Source organism: Perissodus microlepis, chromosome 16, assembly GCF_051167445.1.
Source record: "Perissodus microlepis isolate ML-2025 ecotype Zambia chromosome 16, ASM5116744v1, whole genome shotgun sequence".
NCBI lineage: Eukaryota > Metazoa > Chordata > Actinopteri > Cichliformes > Cichlidae > Perissodus > Perissodus microlepis.
Genome location: NC_140476.1, coordinates 19,917,964 through 19,938,943, shown reverse-complemented (window position 1 = coordinate 19,938,943; position 20,980 = coordinate 19,917,964). Strand labels below are relative to the sequence as shown.

Genomic DNA, 20,980 nt, shown 5'->3' with positions numbered 1-20,980 from the left:
AGGAAATCAATAACTAACGCGGCGAAAGTCTCGCCACCTACTGAGGACAAAGAATATTAAAACACTCGTGGGTTTGGACACTAGAGACTTGCAGCATAAATGTATGCAACACAATCTTATTTGAAATGGGTGATGTTGTAGTTGTTATTGTAAATGTTCTCAACGACATGTAAGCGCGCGCGCGCACACACACACACGCGCGCTCCCTCCGCCCGCTCCCACCAATCCAAACACATCCTCCAGCCTCGCGCCGTCACCGGGAGCTGGATCAGCAGGATCGGGACAATAGCATCCACCACTGCGTCGACGCATATCCCGACATTTCTCTTTGTGCAAACGGACAAATCGTGAACATAACGGCGCTGCTGGACACCGGGAGGACGGTATGGGGGAGCACGCGGCGTTTCTACTGTTACTCGTGGCGACCTTGACGCTTTCATCCGAGGTGAGTTTAGCGGAGAAACCGCAGCCTGTGGCGGCTAACCGTTACCTGGGCCAGACTCTTATGCCACCGTAGCTGTCAAACACTAACCCCGACACCCCCTCTCCATACACACACCGTGTTAAATCTTCATAACGACTATTAAAAAAATAACATATGCAGATTAGATGGAGTCATAACAACACGGCGTGGCTGCTAATGGATGACATAAGAGCTATTAGAAGGTGCTGCTGCCAAAGATAACGCGATGTAAGGGCTTGTGAGCGGCCCACGCAGCCTTTAATCCTGTAAATGGATGCCCTCTGTTTTTAACAGAGGTGAAAATGTGCCCTGTGAATCCACCTTAATCGCAGACCTGCAGTGTACACACACAGAGTCGCTGCGCAAAATAAACCACCAAACCAAGAATGTCAGCAATGCTACCGCGGCCTACCGTTAGATGTCAGTGGTTGGTTTCTTGGCCCTGTCATGTCGGATGTTATTAGTCACGGAGTGTTTTTTTTTTTTCATTCTCCTACTACTCATTAATGTTTGCTTTTTACGTTAAGAGAAGTATTAACAGTTTAACCGCTACGCCTTTCGCCGGGTTATAGCACCGAGAAGGGTGTAGGGAGCTAACGGTGGCTAGCTTTTTTTCTAGAAAATGACAACACAGCTGTAAATGTCAAGTCCACTGTTAAATACCTGGACGGATTTAAACCCAGTACCCTTCTAGAAAAACAAGAAGGGTTTATCATGTGTGTAAATAACCCAACTGTGTCCGGTGACACCAGCCTTTTATTTATTTATTTATTTTTATATAGCGTAGATAATGTCGCGCTGGGCCGCCTGGTCCAGCGGAGCTGCGGGGCGGTGAAACTGCTGAGGAGAATGGAAAAAGGATGCAGCCTTATTAGTTTCACACAAGCAAGATGGCGCCTGCAGCTTGGTGTTCCTCTGATGGACCACAGAGGAATATGTTGCCCAGGACAGCTGGAAAAAAGGATGAATGTGCACCTGTAAATCAATTAGTGCATTTTTCCTCACTGTCACGTTACATTCACGGCGAAGGGGTTGTTTTTCACACTGCAGGCTCACCAGCCCCTGTGTGTGGTGCAGTGAAAATGTCTCCACAGCAAAATTATGCGGTACACACTATCGACACCATACCCGTGTCTGTCGTGACATTTGAGCTGCATTTGTTTTGTAACGTTGAAATCAGCATTGTGCTGCCTTTTACGCACCAAGCCTCCGGCGATATAGAGATTATAATTTTCCACGAGGTTTGTCACGGTAAGCATACCGAGGATTGTTTTACTCTCTTGCCAGTTTAGTTTATCCCAGCACCCACAAGCCTATTATGCTGTAGTGATTTCGCTTTCTCTCTTTTTGTTTTATTGTTTTTTTTTTGTCGTAATGTGAAAATGATATACAAGCCCTGCAGCACCAAAATACATTAAGTTATTTTAGGGTAATCTTGGATTGGTTTACTAGTAACATGCGGCTTTATGAAAAACTGGTTGAGGCTTAAATATGAAAACAGGCAGCGTCACTTTGAAAGACATAAATAAGTAATGGAGTATATGGTAGTGCTGTGATAACGCAATCAATCATATCAATGTGATACCAAGTAAATCAAGGGCCAGTATTGCCTATACTTTTAACCAGGGAAGGCAGTGTGTCATGATTTATCAGAGTCAGAGAGACTTTATTTATCCCCAAGGGGCAATTAAGATACAACAGAGCAGCATGACGTTGTAGGTCTGTGTCAGTGTACATGCGTACCTGTGCGTGTATGGGCTCAAATTGTGGTTAGAAATATTTTGTACTTGTAAATCAGGATTTGTATGTGTAAAAAGAATTTGTGTGTGCGTAAAAAAGATTTGTGTGTGGACTTAGCCAAAAAATACGTGTGAAACTGCATTCGAGTTTCAAGTTACAAGTATGAATTTTGACCCTATTTTTCTTCCTTTCTTCTGTTTGTCCAATGTCATGTCAATCACAAATGTAACTATCCAATCAGAGAACAGATGGGTTTGGCTATTTGAGGGGTGCTTTATGGAGCTTCAGGTCCTTGAAGGGAATAAATGCCCTTTTACATGCCAGCACAGCGTTTTCCTTCATCACCACGAAGGAAAACAGTCTGTGGTGGTCCGAGTTTTGTGTCACAGGTTTACGTGCTTAATACAGGGACCTCCAGAGACTTTTCAACAGCGTCAGAGTCAGAGATAGAAACAACAAGGAGCAGGTGCATCTAGTACAGGTAGAGCTGCTGCAAAAACCCACAGAGCTCAGCAGCCGGGTCAGCCCTGACTTTGTGTTAAACTCATCCTAAAGTAATAATGGTATTTCTAACCACTGATATACCACAACTTTATCCTTTCAACAGCTACTGAAAGTTAGGGGACCTAGCTTCTATTGGATATTTACATAGAGATCCTCTAGCGTCCAACTGTATTACCCTTCAAGGACCTGCAGTTCAAAAAAGTGCCCCTCTGACAGACTAACCCATCTATTCTCTGATTGGATAGTTAAATTTGTGATTGACATGACATTGACCAACCAGATGAAAGGAAGAAAAATAGGGTCAAAATTCGTACTTGTAACTTGAAACAAATCTTTTTTACGCACGCACAAATTCTTTTTCCATATACAAATCCTGATTTACAAGTACAAAATATTTATGATCACAATTTGAGCCCATATGCGTGTGTGTGTGTGTGTGTGTGTGTGTGTTTTCTCCGTGTTCAGCCGAGAGAAAGTCTCCCTTTACTCCATTAGGCAAAAGTCCACAATCTTTGGTCAACGCGGGTGGCCTTGAAGGAGGTGGGAGAAAGTCACAAAAACCAGTTTTGTTATCTAAGGGAGAATTTTGTTATTCCTATCAGCTTTTGCCTTGAGCATCCAGCTGGCGCCAGGGGGCAGAATGAGGTGAGATGGTAGTTGTTTTGGTTAGTGCGAACAAACTGCATCCAATTTTGCAGCTGGTCTAATGTCCATCACTGGCCACCAGGTCTCTCAATTCCCGTTGCAGTGTCACCTCAAGATCTTATCCATATTGCAGAGCCATGAGCTTCTCCAAGATCTTATCCATGTTGTGTTCAGTAAACACAGTCTGAGTACTCACAGCCCTGCCCATCGTCTATCATGTTGGCCAGCCTTATGGGATTTTTAACAGCTGTTGCCGCTTCTTGTTCTTCAATAAGCCAGGTCCGAGCCAGCTCCAGTCAGCCAGAACTCTGTTATCGTGGTTCTGAATTGGTAGATGTCGTTCAATGTCCTCCATCGAGAGTGTCGCCAGACACACGACGCAACGACCATCGAGTATCCGGCAGCAAACGTCTCCGCAGGACAATCGGGCTCTCCCAAGCCCCGGCTTCTCGCCGAGAAGAGGTTGCTTTATGATCTAAAGCATCATCAATCTGCAAATTGTACAATGCAATACAGTTTTATGTGTATAGCAAATTTAAAATCAGAGGTACACCAAAGTGCTTCACAAAATCCAGTAAAAGTAGTAGCAAAATACAAATGCAAATAAGCTAGCAGGTAGAAAGCATTGATTAATCAAGCATACAAGGTAAGCAGATATCAAAATAAAACTTCAAAGGTAAAATCAATACAAAACATTGTTCAACAAAACAGAAGAAAAGGGGTTCCATGCGAGTACACTTACAAGAAGCGTACTCTAGATAGCCAGGAAGGCTAAACCAAATAGATACGTTTTCAATTGAGATTTAAAAGTCTGGATCGAATCAGACACGCAAATAGCTTGTGGGAGATTGTTCCAGATGTTAGGTGCAACTGGAGCGAAAGCACGGTCACCTCTGGTCTTTAGCTGTGACCTAGGTTGCACCAAGAGCAATAGGCCTGTTGATCTCAGTGCTCTCCTAGGAATATAGAGGCTGAGAAGATCAGTAAGATAGCTAGGTGCGATATTATTTATGATTTTAAAAGTAAGCAATAAGATTTTAAAATCAATGCGATATTTAATGGGAAGCCATTGTAGGTCAAAGAGAATTGGGGTAATAGACTCAAACCTACCAGTTCCATTTAAGAGGCGTGCCGCAGCATTTTGAGAAAGTTGCAGTCTATGTAGAAGGGCAGATTGGAGACCAGTGTATAGGGAGTTGCAGTAGTCTAATCTAGATGTGACAAAGGCATGGATATGTTTTTCAAGATCCTCACGTGGTAAGTATGGCTTGGCCTTAGAGATTAGACCTAGTTGGTAAAAACTAGGTTTAATTACAGAGGACACAAGAAGGTTTTTGAACACATTTTGATGACCACTAAATCATGATTTTCACATCTTTCAGCTTTTCATGTAGTTTGAGACTGCTTTTTGGGGGTGGGACCTGGAATGCACATCTGCCCCTCTCTGAAGTGCTTTGGGTGAACTTCTGTTGTTTAAACCTGCTATAAGCTGGAATAAAGTAAATGTGACAGTCAACACAAAAAGTTTCCAACATTTTTTAAAATTAATATTTGAGCTTTATTCTTACATTTCCAAAAGAAAATATTTTTTAACACAATTCAGTGGGCTGTATACTGAACTCGGAGGGTAGAAACAAAGTATCGATCCTATCGCGCTAGTATCGATCCAATACTAGTACCAGCGTTAGTATTGATGCTACAGATATTTGGAGCGAGACACCCACCTAGTATATGGGGTGAATAGCTATGAGTGGAATGATGTGCCCTTCAGCAGATGTTAAACCACACACACACATCCTCAGTTGATATACCCCAAAAAGATGTAATTAGAAATATAAATAAGTGAGTAATTGGGTAACATAATGCAGACCAGGCAGACCAGCTACTAGAAACAATGGGTTATGACATGCATATTCACAGGAGTCTAATTATGTGCTGTTATTCGCAGGCAAACACATCATAATGTCAGAATTAGTCATTTAATAATTGGCAACAGTTGGCTCGGAGGCTAGCGTTTTGTCAGTGTGCACCATCAGCTTTTTTGTGTTATCTGCCAGAAAATCAAGGCCCCACAAAGGCGAAAACACATCAAGACTTCCACCAATTGTGTCCCAAACAAAAAGGATGGAAAAATATGCTGATAGCAGCATCCTATTAAATCGACTGCCAAACCCGGTTCTATGGAAAGACATTATTTATACCTTATGGGGTTTTTTTCGTAGCTAGAATTTAATACCTTGTAGATTACTTTTATTTTCCCTTCTGAACACTCCCATTGTACTTTAACTAATGGAGTAAAGCCAGACTTGACAGACAGATTAAGAAAACAGAAAATGTGCTGTTATATGGCAGTAGTATTGTTGAGGAATTTAAAAGCATTCATCTTTATGACTTATTAATCTCACTACTTTATATTTGAAGTATGCAGTAGAATGACTTCAGAGGAACTTGGTACATATAAGCTGCATGATGAGATATTTCTGGATAAGCTATACTTTAGGGAGTTTGGTAGTTTTCGTTATTGTTCTGTTTTATACTTTTTCTCTGTCCAGGTGCCAGATGATGACTCGGTGGGTTTGCTAACCGAGCCCCAGGTGGCCATGTTCTGCGGGAAGCTCAACATGCACATCAATGTGCAGAGCGGCAAATGGGAGTCCGACCCTTCCGGTACCAAGAGCTGCATTGGCACCAAGGAGGGCATCCTGCAGTACTGCCAGGAGGTATTTCAACCGAGTAAAACAGCACTGCAGAGAGAGAGAGGTATGAAGTATTGCAGCAATAACATTCAAATCTCCCATGTTTGCACAGGTGTACCCAGAGCTGCAGATTACAAATGTTGTGGAGGCCAACCAGCCTGTCAGCATCTCCAACTGGTGCAGGAAGGACCGCAGGCAATGCCGCAGTCATGCACATATTGTGGTGCCACACCGCTGTCTGGGTGAGCTTTTTTTAGTCCCTTTGTTACTGAGTGTGTTTATGCATGGTTGCATCTTTAAAAGTGTACAATACATGCAAAAAGGTGTATTTCTGTTGCAGTAGGAGAGTTTGTGAGTGACGCCCTGCTCGTTCCCGACAAGTGTAAGTTTCTGCACCAGGAGCGTATGGATCAATGCGAGAGCCACCTGTACTGGCACACTGTAGCCAAAGAGGTGAGGAGGGTGGCTTTTTGTGTCTGTTTGCTTCCCTCATTGTCCTTCTGGTTCTGTGGTAGCGCCACTGTATGACTCAGTGCTGTCAGCCTTCCCTGGCACTTTCTTCTGAGTTATTCTTGTCCTTTTCTGTGCCGTTTATATTCAGTAAGCCATAGTTCAGGTTTCTGGGTTTGCTGCAATTAGCTCTCATAAGGATTAAACCGATTGAACATTATGGTGTTTGATTTTGGATGCTGTGTGCTGTTAAAATTAGTACTGCGGAGACCGCTCCATGAATCTCCACGACTACGGGATGCTGCTGCCATGTGGTATAGACCGTTTTCGAGGGGTGGAGTTTGTGTGCTGCCCGGCCTGGGCTGAACGGGAGTCAGACAGCGCACAGCTTCAGGGGGAGGAATCCGATGTGTGGTGGGGCGGAGCTGAGAGCGAATACTCTGATAACAGGTACGATCACAGGTGGACTTTGACTCGTTTCTGTGCACGCCTGTTGATACAAAGGCTGAACCACCCGTTCTGACCGCAGCATGACCCGCCCAACGGACATACAGCTGGCCGCCAGGGAGGATGACGAGGATGTGGACGAAGAGGTGGAAACTTTTGAAAGGGATGACAACGGGGATGGAGAAGAAGATGACGAGGAAGTCGATATGACGGATGACCGAGATGGCGATGAGCCCAACGCTAACATCGCCATGACAACAACGACAACCACCACCACTGAGTCAGTTGAAGAGGTCGTTAGAGGTGAGAAATGAAGCAGTTCTGCCCTCTTCTCACTCTTCTTAAGTTTTTTTGTTTGTTTGTTTTTTGTTCATGGTTTGATTTCCATTATGTGTCACTATGTTGAGTTTCTTCTGTCTCCCATAAAATTCCAAACCTCACCTTTTGCATTCATGTTTAATTTGCCTATGTGTACATGTCTCAGCGGTTTGTTGGGCTCGTGCTGAGTCAGGCCCATGTCACGCCATGCTGGAGCGTTGGTACTTCATGCCTGAGACGGGCCGCTGCGCCCCCTTCTTGTTTGGGGGCTGTGGGGGCAACAGGAATAACTTTGAGTCGGAGGAGTACTGCCTCGCTGTCTGCAGCAGCTCGTGTAAGTCCCGGGACTGAAGCTACAACCTGAAGTGTCCACATCAGGAGCCTGATTCCTGTCCTCAGGCTGCTGCAGACTGTTTCTCTGGCTCGCTCGTTCTTTCTGTCTCTCACTGACCTTACCGTCTGAGGCCTGTTAACCTTTCAGAGCACTGACAACTGGCTGTAGTTTCATTCATTTCATCATTTTTTCCATCAAGATAGAAACTGTATTTTTGAATTGGAAAGCAAAAGTAGACACAAGAAGAAGAAAAAAGAGGGCCACAACATTACAAGGCTGTGAGCAAACCTAGTTCAAAAGGACCAAATCATTGTTAGTTCTACCTGAGGAGAAAAATCTTTCAAAAGTCAAAAGTGAAAATGTGGCACACATACAGTGTACCAAATAACTGCTGACACTCTGGGGAATATTGCTCATTTTGTTTTATAGGTAAAAAGAGAACCCCCCCCCTAACTCTAACATTAACCCTCTCAGGCTCAAATTAAACCTTTTGTTGCTAATGCACAACCAAGTCCTGCAGTGGTACTTCTGAGTAAAAAAAACTCATAAAATATGTATGTGGGGTAATCAGGTTGTTAGCTTTTAACTGTTGCAAATCGGCAACGCCTGCCTCGAGAGGGTTAAGCTGCTGCCAGAGGCGAGTCTGCTTATGCTTCGCTAACAGGCTAAAACAGAGAGATAGAGCAGGCTTGATGACTTTTACATTAAGATATGATGAGATGAGGGTATTCAGGGTTAAAGTTAAAAACTGGACTTTGTTTGAAGTCTCTAAAAAAAAAAAAAAAAAAAAAAAAAAGGTGCCATTAATGGCAAAGATAAATAATGGGTTACACTTTGTTATAGATTTCACTGTAGCACACGCGGTTCAAACACAGCGTTAAACAAACACAGCGTTAAACAAACACATGCGGGGTTTTTGGCTAAGAGTGCAGCTCAAATGTTTACATAATTTTCAATAACATTCTTTTGTGTTCTTAACAGGTGTAGCTTGCACAATAGTGTACTCACCCTGTGGTAGCTCGATGCTGAAATACATCCTTGCTGGCGTTAACAACAGATAACGTGGCATGTAGATTTATTGTTTTTGGAAATCCTATTTTCCTAGTTAGTTTTAATGTGTGAAATCCTACAAATCAAACTAATTTGCATTGAAAAGTGACTTTAACATTATATAAGTAATATTGTTAACATGTTAGCAGGCTTCACAGATCTGTGATTTCACTGCTTCTTTGCAATTCAGATACCTCTTTATGAGAACTCGCTTATAAGTCAAACCCACATATGAAATATGAAAAAAATAAATTTCATTATTTAAATAGGCTGATTACTCCCTGAAACCTCTGGACACTGTGGGTTTAAGCAAATCATTAAAACAGGGTTAATTCTGCTTAATTAGAATGATAAACGAGGGATTAAATGAAGATAAATTGCAGTTTTATTAGTGCGTGACTCAGTGCCAGCAGTGTTTTTTTTTGTTTAGTTTAGTTTAGTTTTTTAAATCCTACTGGCCAACAGGAGAGTTTCCATGGTGCAGAGTGGCCATGACACAGTCGTTCACCTCCAAACCATTTAATCACTCATTGAATCATTTCTAACCCGCATCGCCGTCATAACAGTGTGAAGACCCAACGGTGAATGCCACCTTGTGTCTGCATGCGTTTCTATACCCGTGTGTGTCTGCATGCTTCACACTGCAGTGTGTGTTTGTAAAAAAAAAAAAAAAAAAAAAAATGAATAAAAAAAAATTGTGCCTGCAGCTCTGTAGTAGTGAAGATTCCATCGGTGTGTCTTAACCAGATGTGTGTTGGTGGCGTGTGTGGTAAAAGGGAATGCACTCTTTTAAGTTTTAAGCTGGTTTCCGTTTCCTCACAGCGAATTCATCAGCGATACAGTCGGCCCTCATCCTGACTCAGCAGTCCTTATCTCCATGGTCCCACATTCAACAGACACACAAAAACTGTGGGAAACACTTCACTTTCTGTCCCCTGAAATCCTGCTTATCTCTTATGTAAATATTTACATAGAATTTCCATTAATTTTCTGTGTGTACCTAATCTCTCAAGTCCCTAACCCACCCTTTCATCAAACAAGTGGAATCGTTTATAACTGAATGCATTGTGGGTTTCCAGCCGACCGATTTCAGTGTTTTTCCTGCATTTAAACATCTGTCTATCTCTGTTCTGCGCCTCAGTTTGCTTTCAACTGCTCTGTGTTTAATTCCCGTCTCCCCGTACTCTCATCCAGTACCAACAATGGCCCCCAGTCCTCCAGACGCTGTGGATCGCTACCTGGAATCACCCGGTGACGACAGCGAACACACAGACTTCCAGAAGGCCAAAGAAAGCCTGGAAGCCAAACACCGTGAAAAGATGTCCCAGGTGTGTGTTTGTGTGTTTTCTTATCGTAAGCATTCCTCTCAATATGATGTAGACCAGCGGTCTCCAACCTTTTTTGCGCCACGGACCGGTTTATGCCCGACAATATTTTCACGGACCGGCCTTTAAGGTGTCGCGGATAAATACAACAAAATAAAACTAGTACCTGTACCGGAAAAAAGAAGATAACACACGTGAAAAGACCCAGGAAAACCGAGTTAACGATAAAAACAATAACAAAATAACGCTGAAAACCGATTAAAACCCTGAAAACCATACATTTCACACCTGAGCCTCAACTCTCGCGGCCCGGTACCAAACGACTCACGGACCGGTCCGAGGCCCGGGGGTTGGGGACCGCTGATGTAGACCATGACAGAAGCTTAAACGTCTTGCTTTTTCTTTCAATCTGACACTTCAGGTTATGAAGGAGTGGGAGGAGGCTGAGAGGCAGGCCAAGAATCTGCCTCGTGCAGACAAGAAAGCAGTCATCCAGGTAGGAATCAGGCCACAGTGTCTGCTGTAAATGTTTAATTGCCAAAAAGAGTTACATTACATACATATACATTACATAACTGAGATTTATATTATCCTGGACAAATTTGGCAAAAGTTTAAGAGAAATAGAATTTAGAGTTTCTTGGTTGCGGGTGCATTTATAAAGGAGATTACATTTAAAGCCAGTTAAGTGAGTTGTTATATCTTAATTAACCCTAATGAATTGAATGGATTTAAATGTCCATGGAGTTTGCGACAGGGAGATAAAAATAAGATTTAATAATTGTAATTGACGATGTGTCAGCTGATATTCTGAAATGGGTCAGCGAGAGGTTCATCTTACACTTGAGCAGTAAAAGGACGATGGGGTGCTGTCGTCATCCCGATGGGTGGCTGGGCGAGCAGCATGGACATCCAAGTTTATGAACAAGACAATTCAAGAATGAGGCAACGTAAAATTTGAAAATTGATACCATATGTGCATCTACTAAAATACTTGACCTCAAGGTCCACATGTCAAGTCTTCTGAAAATCTTGTAAATGTGATAACTCAAGAAGGCTGAGGAGTAGCATTGGAGGTCGTCAGTATTTTTAACCCTGTAGAATACATTTCAGATAAATAAATGATTAGGGATGGGTATTGATAAGATTTTCACGATTCCGATTCCAGTTTCGATTCTGTTTAACGATTCGATTCTTTATCGATTCTCTTATCAATTCTTTTTAAAAAAAAAAAGGAGAACACTAAGGTCGATTAGCTTAGAACTTTGTTTTATATCTTCTCTTTGAACAAGATAGAAATTTAGGAGTAACATGGCCTTACAAACCCAACAGTGAGATCTTAAGAGATCCAGCCTATGGCTCTTCCATGGGGTGTCACAGGGTCCCCAGGAAAAAAAAATAGTAAATGTAAAATAATAAAATAAATATTCTTCTGTAGCAATAACAAAGTATAACATAAATTATTCTGTAGCAATTACACAAGAATATCCAGTAATGTCCCTGCCTACAATTAAACACATTCACTTACCGAAAATCGGGGCATCTGCTGTGGCAAATAGGTTCAAGCCTTTGACCACAAACTTAGTCACTGCTCGGTGACATTCGTCTATCCTGGCCTGAAAGGAGACGCTACCGGTAAACTGCAGCGAGAACTGCCAGCATCTGAGCCAGCCAGACTCTGTCTCTCTCATCATGGTCACCTAAATGCACAGTAATGGCAGGTTTTGTAATGAGGCAGATCGCGCTAACATAATATGCACTGTTAGTTGATTATTTACCTGCCGCATTAACGGGAGAGGACGTGCAAACGTTACCACTGCTGCTGGGTTGAGATTCACGAGTCCGGAGCGAAATTAAAAACACGACATTCATTTCAGGTCATCGCGTGTTTTGTGAGCAAATGCTTTTGCATATTCGTAGTGTTTCCTCCCTTAAATGAAATATCTACTTTGCAAGTATTGCAAGTTGCCCTGTTGTCATCCGTTCTCGTAAAGTATAATCAAACTTTTGAGCGTTTGAGCCGCCATGTTTCCTGCCAGGTAAATGACGCTCCGCAACGTGGTGACATCATTCGGGGCGACTGGAATCGATAAGGGAATCGTTTGCAAAAATGGCAAACAATTCCAAGGAATTGAAACAGTGGGAACCGGTTCTCAACAAGAACCGGTTTTCGATACCCATCCCTATAAATGATGATGGCCAATATCAGCCTGTGATACTTGTTAGCCAATATATCTGTCAGGCCTGAGGTAGAAAGTGTATCATTGTATTTAATGGTGGAAATAAGACAGACCTCTTCTTTCCAAACACATGTTTCTACCGTATTGCAGTGTGGGTATTTGTTCATATACTGACTGTGTAAAAAGTACTGTATCTGCAGCACTTCCAGATAAAGGTGGAGGCTTTGGAGCAGGAGGCAGCGGGGGAGAGGCAGCAGCTGGTGGAAACCCACATGGCCCGGGTGGAAGCTCTGCTGAACAGCCGCCGACGCCGGGCTCTCGAAAATTACCTAAGCGCCCTGCAGGCCAATCCTCCACGGGTACGCGCATGTCCCCACACACCTAACAACATCCTAATAACAGGAACGCTACATTGATTTTATACTCTAAATTGGTGCCAAACAGTTTTGATCAATGAGTCTTTTGAGGTTGTTTATCAGCAAGGCGCACATGTTTAAGAAGTGTATCCAACGTGTTATAATTCCACTTATTACATAACCCTGTGCCACCACCAGTCCCGTCAAGTTTTGAGCCTGCTGAAAAAGTACATCCGTGCAGAGCAGAAGGACAGGCAGCACACGCTGAAGCATTATGAGCACGTCCGCACAGTCGATCCCAAGAAGGCTGCTCAGATCCGCCCTCAGGTATCTGGATCAAACAGTCAAAGTCTTTGAGCATCATAAAAATAAGTTACGGCTTTTAAAATGGACACAATCACAAAGTTTGCTTTTTTCTCATCTCCAGGTGTTGACTCATCTTCGTGTCATTGATGAGAGGATGAATCAGTCGTTGGGTCTGCTCTACAAGGTGCCAAGTGTGGCAAATGAGATCCAAAACCAAGTCGGTATGTGTTTATTCATGTCCTATTCTTAAAAGTCAAAGGTTGAGGACACTCATCACAGTAAATCCCCGAAACATCTATTACTGAGAATTCATCCAAATGTCATTTGTAGCCTCCAGTGCTTCACTGGTTTTAGGCAGTTGGTATTAAAATTAGGTCATAGGTTGCGAAATCTGTGAAAGTATTCTTGTTGTTTTATTCACATGCTAAACGCGATTGCTCACTCAGCAAGAGTTACAAGTGCTCAGCAGACATACAGGGAGTGCAGAATTATTAGGCAAATGAGTATTTTGTCCACATCATCCTCTTCATGCATGTTGTCTTACTCCAAGCTGTATAGGCTCGAAAGCCTACTACCAATTAAGCATATTAGGTGATGTGCATCTCTGTAATGAGAAGGGGTGTGGTCTAATGACATCAACACCCTATATCAGGTGTGCATAATTATTAGGCAACTTCCTTTCCTTTGGCAAAATGGGTCAAAAGAAGGACTTGACAGGCTCAGAAAAGTCAAAAATAGTGAGATATCTTGCAGAGGGATGCAGCAGTCTCAAAATTGCAAAGCTTCTGAAGCGTGATCATCGAACAATCAAGCATTTCATTCAAAATAGTCAACAGGGTCGCAAGAAGCGTGTGGAAAAACCAAGGCGCAAAATAACTGCCCATGAACTGAGAAAAGTCAAGCGTGCAGCTGCCAAGATGCCACTTGCCACCAGTTTGGCCATATTTCAGAGCTGCAACATCACTGGAGTGCCCAAAAGCACAAGGTGTGCAATACTCAGAGACATGGCCAAGGTAAGAAAGGCTGAAAGACGACCACCACTGAACAAGACACACAAGCTGAAACGTCAAGACTGGGCCAAGAAATATCTCAAGACTGATTTTTCTAAGGTTTTATGGACTGATGAAATGAGAGTGAGTCTTGATGGGCCAGATGGATGGGCCCGTGGCTGGATTGGTAAAGGGCAGAGAGCTCCAGTCCGACTCAGACGCCAGCAAGGTGGAGGTGGAGTACTAGTTTGGGCTGGTATCATCAAAGATGAGCTTGTGGGGCCTTTTCGGGTTGAGGATGGAGTCAAGCTCAACTCCCAGTCCTACTGCCAGTTTCTGGAAGACACCTTCTTCAAGCAGTGGTACAGGAAGAAGTCTGCATCCTTCAAGAAAAACATGATTTTCATGCAGGACAATGCTCCATCACACGCGTCCAAGTACTCCACAGCGTGGCTGGCAAGAAAGGGTATAAAAGAAGAAAAACTAATGACATGGCCACCTTGTTCACCTGATCTGAACCCCATTGAGAACCTGTGGTCCATCATCAAATGTGAGATTTACAAGGAGGGAAAACAGTACACCTCTCTGAACAGTGTCTGGGAGGCTGTGGTTGCTGCTGCACGCAATGTTGATGGTGAACAGATCAAAACACTGACAGAATCCATGGATGGCAGGCTTTTGAGTGTCCTTGCAAAGAAAGGTGGCTATATTGGTCGCTGATTTGTTTTTGTTTTGTTTTTGAATGTCAGAAATGTATATTTGTGAATGTGGAGATGTTATATTGGTTTCACTGGTAAAAATAAATAATTGAAATGGGTATATATTTGTTTTTTGTTAAGTTGCCTAATAATTATGCACAGTAATAGTCACCTGCACACACAGATATCCCCCTAAAATAGCTAAAACTAAAAACAAACTAAAAACTACTTCCAAAAACATTCAGCTTTGATATTAATGAGTTTTTTGGGTTCATTGAGAACATGGTTGTTGTTCAAGAATAAAATTATTCCTCAAAAATACAACTTGCCTAATAATTCTGCACTCCCTGTAAAGGCATTATTTTGACAGTCCTATTAAATGGCTGTTTTGTTGCCTTCAGAATGGGGAAAACCTTCCACCTGTCAGCACTTGTCTTACTTGGCACATAATAGCATGTTTGTTTAATTGTTGTGAAAGCCGATGACTAACGTTTTTCACTTATATTTTATGTTTTTTGTTTGTTTGTTTTGGTTTGTTTGACGGGGCAGTTTACCTGCTGGGAGAAAGTCTTTCTCAATTCGTTCCTAAGGCATGCTGTTCAGGCAGAGACCAGTGCTTAGTGGGTCAAAGGGACCATGCTGGAACAGAATGTAATATTAAAAAGAAATAAAGGCGAGCATGGTTCACCGAAAGACTGATAGCTTAGTTTTGATTTGCGTTTTAACCAAGAAAGGTGAAGCAGAGGAGATCTCATGTAGATATGCCAGTTACAGCATGAGGTGTGTACCAACTCCTACAGATTATATGTAACTGCAAAAGCCTGTATTTGACAATGGCAGAAATGTGAATATGCCTTTCAACATTAGTGTAGGGCAAAGCATAAGTCCAGCCACAGTGACAGTAATATTCAACGGACAGAGTCTCAGCTCATAAAAGAGAGTGAAAAAGTCAGATAATAAATGTTGCATCTTTCATCAGGTTTTTTCAGTTCCCCTGTTTCACCGTTGTAGTCCACTACAGATGGCTACATATCGAATCAGACCAGTTTTGGCCGTTATTAAGAAAACGAGTGTAATTGCGTTCATCAAAAAAAGTGTGGGAAGCTTGTCTTTTAGGCCCCAAGGTCCCAAGATTCATTCCCTCTACCTGTCCCAAAGGGTCATGTAGAATTTGGAATTTCCTCCTGAAATAAGCGAGAATCACTAAAACTTGAGGGACTGCTCTAACTTCATGAATTTAAGGCAATTTTTAAATTCCTCGGATGCAAATGTTTCGCCTGAGTATTATTACCTTTGTTTCCAGCATTAGACAGTTACTTTTACTGAGGTATTCATTTTTTATTGACAACGAAGTTTATAAATTTTGGTTGTTTCTCTGTTTTTATGTATGTTTATTTTCTAATTGCATGTACTTAACTGTTGTTATGTATGTGCTGCTACTTTGGGCAGCATATGTAAAAAGAGATTCTGAGATCTTATATTGTCCTGATTAAATATAAAACTTGAGATTATACAATCTGTGTTATACAACAACCATCCAAACCACACTTATTCAGTACCCTTTAACTCCCTGTAGTGTGAATTAAAGCGATGCTTTTAACATGTGTTTGAAGTCCACTGATTATAGGACACTAAAACACTGATAATGCAGTTTCATTCCGCCACGATTACTTTCACCACTTTAGGCTATTGTGTAGCCTTGATTTGTTTTTCCCTCTAACCGCCACATTCCTTTCTCGGATTTGTCATCACTTAGCCATCTGCTTCATTCTCATTTTGTTCCTTTTCTTTGTAGCAATTATAATGCAGCGAGTTCAGGCGGAGCTGTTTCAGCAAGTCTCTTCACTGCAGAGCGATGGTCGGGTGAGTCAAGTTGCACCAACTCACAAATGCAAAGTCTTCTGTGTGAACGTGGACTTTCTGGCATAAATAATGGAATCACATAGACTGACATGACAAAACAAAGTCACTGTAACCACTGACGTGATGGGAGTGTAGTGTAATTAAAGCGATTAACAAAGAAAAGGATGTTGTGATACTGCGCCTGTTTAAATGAGGTTTTATTAGTGATCTTTTCCACATAGTCATCATAATTTGATTGGGTTAAAAATAAAAAGCCACCCACACGCCACGTATCCTGATTAACATTCCTCTGTGTTTGCAGATGGATGGCAGGGTGAGTTATGGCAACGACGCTCTGATGCCTGATCAGGCCTACAGCTCTGCTCCTATGGACCCTGGCCTGGATGGGCTGGGGTTCATTCACCCTGAGAGCTTCAATCAGCCCAACACAGAGAACCATGGTGACACACACTACATTTTGTGACATAAATTGAATTTTATTAACTTTTTAAAAATGTGGTTTGATATTGAATATTTTTGTTACACGCTGTATTTCTGTAGTTGAACCCGTCGATGCTCGTCCAATTCCAGACAGAGGACTCCCCACACGACCTGGTATGTATGTGAAGTCCAAACGGAAACACAGTACATACTTACATCCTCACTCGTATACATTTACTGCATATTAAGGACAGGTTTCAAAATTCAGGTCGTTTCTAACATTGCACTTGCCAGACCTCATGCTAAGAGTCAGTCGAAACAGCAGCACAGGTGCAGCTTGTGCTCCTCTTAAGCAGAGAAGGAGACTGAAGAGAGAAACCTCAGGGAGTATGAACATAATATAACACTGACTATATTCAGTTTCATTCAATTCCTGTTATTTAATAAGCACCAGTTCAACAACAGTTGTTATAAGGTGCTTTATACTATATGAAAAAGAGCCTACGATATTAGAGAGAATCCCCTGTGAGGACACACATGATGAAGAGACCTCTGGCAGAACCAGGCTAAAGGAGGGGGAAGCGTTCTGGCACGATTGGTTTGGGGATGAGGGAAATGAGAGGAGGAAGAAGAGTGGCGTCTAAAAGCATCAGGAGCGAAAAGCTAACCTTATATGAGTGATTTTAAACTGTTAGTTGGAGATAAGTTATTACAGTTTCCTGAGTCTTTATAATTCCACTAAAGCTTTCAGGCTTTCTTTAATATTAGGTTGTAGCCTTTTTGATCCTTTTGGAAAAAAACATTTAGTGTTTGATAGAGAAGTGTCTCATAGATAAACATAAGTGAGCTCCATAATGGCAGCGACATCATCACCAAGAATCGGAGCACCACAGTGTGACAGGAGACTCACACCTAATGATGGTGGGATCATGAGGCGAGAAGAATATCTGAGAAATTTTAAAAAAGGTGGTACCCTGTACTCCTGACATTATGGTAGTAACTCATATTTCCCATAAAGAGGGTGAGACAGAGTAGACCGTGACTCACATGCTGTGGTGCTGATTGTGGTTTTGCAGTCTTACTGCACACATGTTCTCATAACACTAAACACACAAACAAGATACTGGGCAGTAAAGTGATTGAAATACTCTACAGTTACAATAATAAGTGGTGTGCATATGTCCATATCAAAGTGTTGCAACATCTGCACAAAGCTGTTGTAATCCTTTCCTGTAAACGATTTGTATTTGAATCACACGCAAGTTTTCTATCAGTTGCTGTGGGTGAAGGATTAATGATTACAATTGGATAATAGTTGACACTTATGCCCAGTAAAAACATCTCAAAATTACAAGGCAGGTCTATATCCAGTTTCGAGATTCATTTGAGATGTGGTTGGCTCCTGGGTTTCGATGAGACTCCTTTAAGTGTCCTTTGATCCACCAAAAATTGTTCAACTACTTGATAGATTAATACGGAGGCAAATAATCCCACGTACTCTGAGGACTTTACAGGAATCCACAGTGTCAAATGAAATCACCTCCTCCTGCTGTTTGTGTATTAAAGGACAGTTTGGGGTTTTATTTCACCTCTAAATTTCTTTCTGCTGCTTCATTTCCTATAAGACTAAGGATAAGAATCTTTCTTTTTTATCCCAGAGGGAAATTCATATGACTTAAATAGCTCATCTGCTATTTGGATGAGAATTAAAAGGCCTGATGGCTGTGGGTGCAAATGATTTTCTGTTTCTCTCCGTTTTAGGAGAGATGCAGAAATCCATGTGCTCGATTTCTGGGATTAATTTGAGTGATTGATTCTGTGGTTTCAGTGTCTGCCCTGAAGCCGGAGGAGATGCCAGAAGTGCGGATGGACACTGAAGAGAGGCAGAGTGCTGGATATGAAGTTTATCATGAAAAACTGGTAGGAAAACCCAGCAAACCCAGTCATCAAATATCATCTCCTTCAGGGATTTATGACTGACTTAATATTATTATTTTCTTTAATGTCAGGTGTTTTTCACTAATGACGCTGGATCCAATAAAGGCGCCATTATCGGGCTGATGGTTGGTGGGGTGGTCATAGCAACAGTCATCGTCATTACCTTGGTGATGCTGAGGAAGAAACAATACACTTCAATTCACCACGGCGTGATCGAGGTAAAAGGCTCACCAGTTTGTGCTCATAGATGAAACACAGTTCGCGTGTTAGTAACTCCTCCTCCTCTTGTCCAAAGGTGGATGCAGCTGTGACGCCAGAGGAGCGTCACCTGGCCAAGATGCAGCAGAACGGCTACGAGAATCCCACCTACAAATTCTTCGAGCAGATGCAGAACTAAAGAGCTGCACAACAACATTTCCCCCACAGTGTCGGCCTGCGCTCTGTTCCATTCAGCTCCTTTGCCCTCAGCCCCAGCACCTTCAGCGCCCTGTTCAGGAGGTGAAGGGTGCGAGGATGACTGCATAGCCTGGTTTGTGTCTTTGAAAGTAAGGAAAGGAGACATTTTTGTCAGGGGTTTGGGCCAAAGAAAACTGATATGGAACAAAGCCTCCTTAAATCCCTTGATTGTACAGAGCTAAGCATTACCCAGCAGCCCGGTTAGACAAAGGTACTCTGTTACACCTACACATTTCAGTCAGCCCCTGGAGTTCTCATAGCATTTGTACTGGAAAACCCCCCGTCGACTGTTTATACGACATCACGGCAGTAAGACACCCACAGCCGAAACTTGGAATTTACCAATTACTCCCTCACTGCTCCTCAAACCGGTCCGACGAGAGCTCTCAGAGCGACCCGTCGCACGACTATAGTGTTTCAGGTTTATTTTTCAAAAAATGAGAAAAAAATGAAGAAAAAAATACATAAATATATACAATCAAAAATATGTAAAAGCAGGAAAAAAACATTAATTTTTTTTTTAAACGTGTAATATATTAAGACAGAGATTAGCTGTAAGTATATGTAGTGCATGGCAATATTGATGACTGATTAAAAGTATACTGTATGTGAAGGTCCTCAGGACGAGGAGGGGAAGGGGGAGGGGGGTCCTCTCCCTAGATATTTTAGAAGGATTGTACATTTCTGGTGTCTTCTTTGTGACATGAAGAAAAAAACGAGCATTCAGAATCCGGTCTGCTTTGTCGTCACAGACTTGCTTTAACTGAATCTTGGCTCTTTATTGCTCATCTCCATGCTTCACTGTTGTGTTAGCTGCATGGGCAGAAAAAAAAGCTCTATGTATGTAATATATGAAGTGTAATAGTATCCGAAAGGAAGATGATTGTGTTACTTGTTTGCGTTCTATGCACTCTTGTCATTTTTGGGAGTTTTGATTATTGCCACCAAATATTGCTGTTACAGTCTCTGATGCCAACTGTCGCTGCACTTTGGATTTTTCTTAGAAAGAGGCTCGAGGTTCAAACCTTTTAAGATGGAAAGTTTTTATGAAAGCCTATCATTCCACTGTCTTTGCTGTAAATAATTCAGATGACGACACCTTCCTTCACTTCCATTCCCACTTCCAGTCATTTCTTTCCCAACCCCCCTTCCCCATCCCTCATGTTTATCCTCTCCTTCTTGCTGTGTCAGCAATATTGTACATTGCGGCACTTTGGGACGTCGTACGTGAGCATTTCATAAACAGGACTGTTTGGGCGTGGGGAAATCAGACATTTTCTCCTCTCTGGACACATTCCTCCACCAAATGTCACGTTCTATTTTTCTACATCACCAATGTATACGTGTACAGCGCTTCTGTTTGTCCTGTGCTCAATATTTCAGCTCCTGTCGAATCTGTAACTTATTAGGAGGAAACAATTTGCCACGTCACAGACACATGGCCCTCTCTCTAAATTATTAACCATGAATGTGACATATTGTGCATTTCTATGAGAAATACAACACATATCGCCTGCACATTGCACCCACACGTGGATAGACACTGACTGAAGCTCTTAATCAGGCAAATGTTTCAATTTGTATTGATGCTCACTCTGGGTATCTTTGGAGCCTAGTGATGAAACAAACTCTTTGTCCCTCTGCTCATTGATTCAGTGACCTTTCTCTGTGTGTAGTTAAATGAACAATTTGCTTAGAAAAAGCTTTCTACACTCACTATACCATCAATAAAATTTTGAATGTACATAGAAGCATTTGGGTGTCTGTCAATGTGAGTCTTAAAAAGAGAAACTTCTCACACAG

The 20,980-nt window shown here is 42.1% G+C and overlaps 1 protein-coding gene and 1 long non-coding RNA gene across 4 annotated transcripts; one reads left to right on the top strand and one right to left on the bottom strand.

Annotated features, from left to right (window-relative positions):
• Window positions 1–237: 237 nt before the first annotated feature.
• On the top strand, window positions 238–20,928 carry appb (amyloid beta (A4) precursor protein b). Of its 3 annotated transcripts, none has more exons than XM_084908238.1 (18): window positions 238–445; window positions 5,905–6,072; window positions 6,161–6,290; window positions 6,392–6,501; window positions 6,758–6,948; window positions 7,028–7,248; window positions 7,430–7,597; window positions 9,842–9,975; window positions 10,394–10,468; window positions 12,352–12,510; window positions 12,706–12,834; window positions 12,935–13,034; window positions 16,296–16,363; window positions 16,665–16,803; window positions 16,904–16,957; window positions 18,612–18,703; window positions 18,793–18,939; window positions 19,017–20,928. In XM_084908238.1, the coding sequence occupies exons 1-18, from the start codon at window positions 386–388 to the stop codon at window positions 19,116–19,118; spliced, it is 2,247 nt and encodes a 748-aa protein (XP_084764364.1). In that variant the 5' UTR covers window positions 238–385; the 3' UTR covers window positions 19,119–20,928. The 3 variants fall into 3 exon arrangements, with proteins under 3 accessions (XP_084764364.1, XP_084764363.1, XP_084764365.1); XM_084908237.1 differs by having other exon boundaries at window positions 239–445; window positions 6,389–6,501; XM_084908239.1 differs by lacking the exon at window positions 7,430–7,597 and having other exon boundaries at window positions 241–445; window positions 6,389–6,501.
• LOC146370796 (uncharacterized) lies at window positions 11,200–12,150 on the bottom strand. Its single transcript, XR_014797181.1, has 2 exons — window positions 11,750–12,150; window positions 11,200–11,671 (listed from the first exon to the last, which is right to left on the bottom strand). It is a non-coding gene; the product is annotated as an uncharacterized LOC146370796 (long non-coding RNA).
• Window positions 20,929–20,980: the final 52 nt, after the last annotated feature.

Excerpts from the sequence above, each read along its gene's own strand:
- appb (XM_084908237.1), top strand. The coding sequence starts at position 386 with ATGGGGGAGCACGCGGCGTTTCTACTGTTACTCGTGGCGACCTTGACG. Across the intron at positions 6,073-6,160 it reads TCCTGCAGTACTGCCAGGAG|GTGTACCCAGAGCTGCAGAT; the intron begins GTATTTCAACCG and ends ATGTTTGCACAG. Across the intron at positions 18,704-18,792 it reads AAGTTTATCATGAAAAACTG|GTGTTTTTCACTAATGACGC; the intron begins GTAGGAAAACCC and ends CTTTAATGTCAG.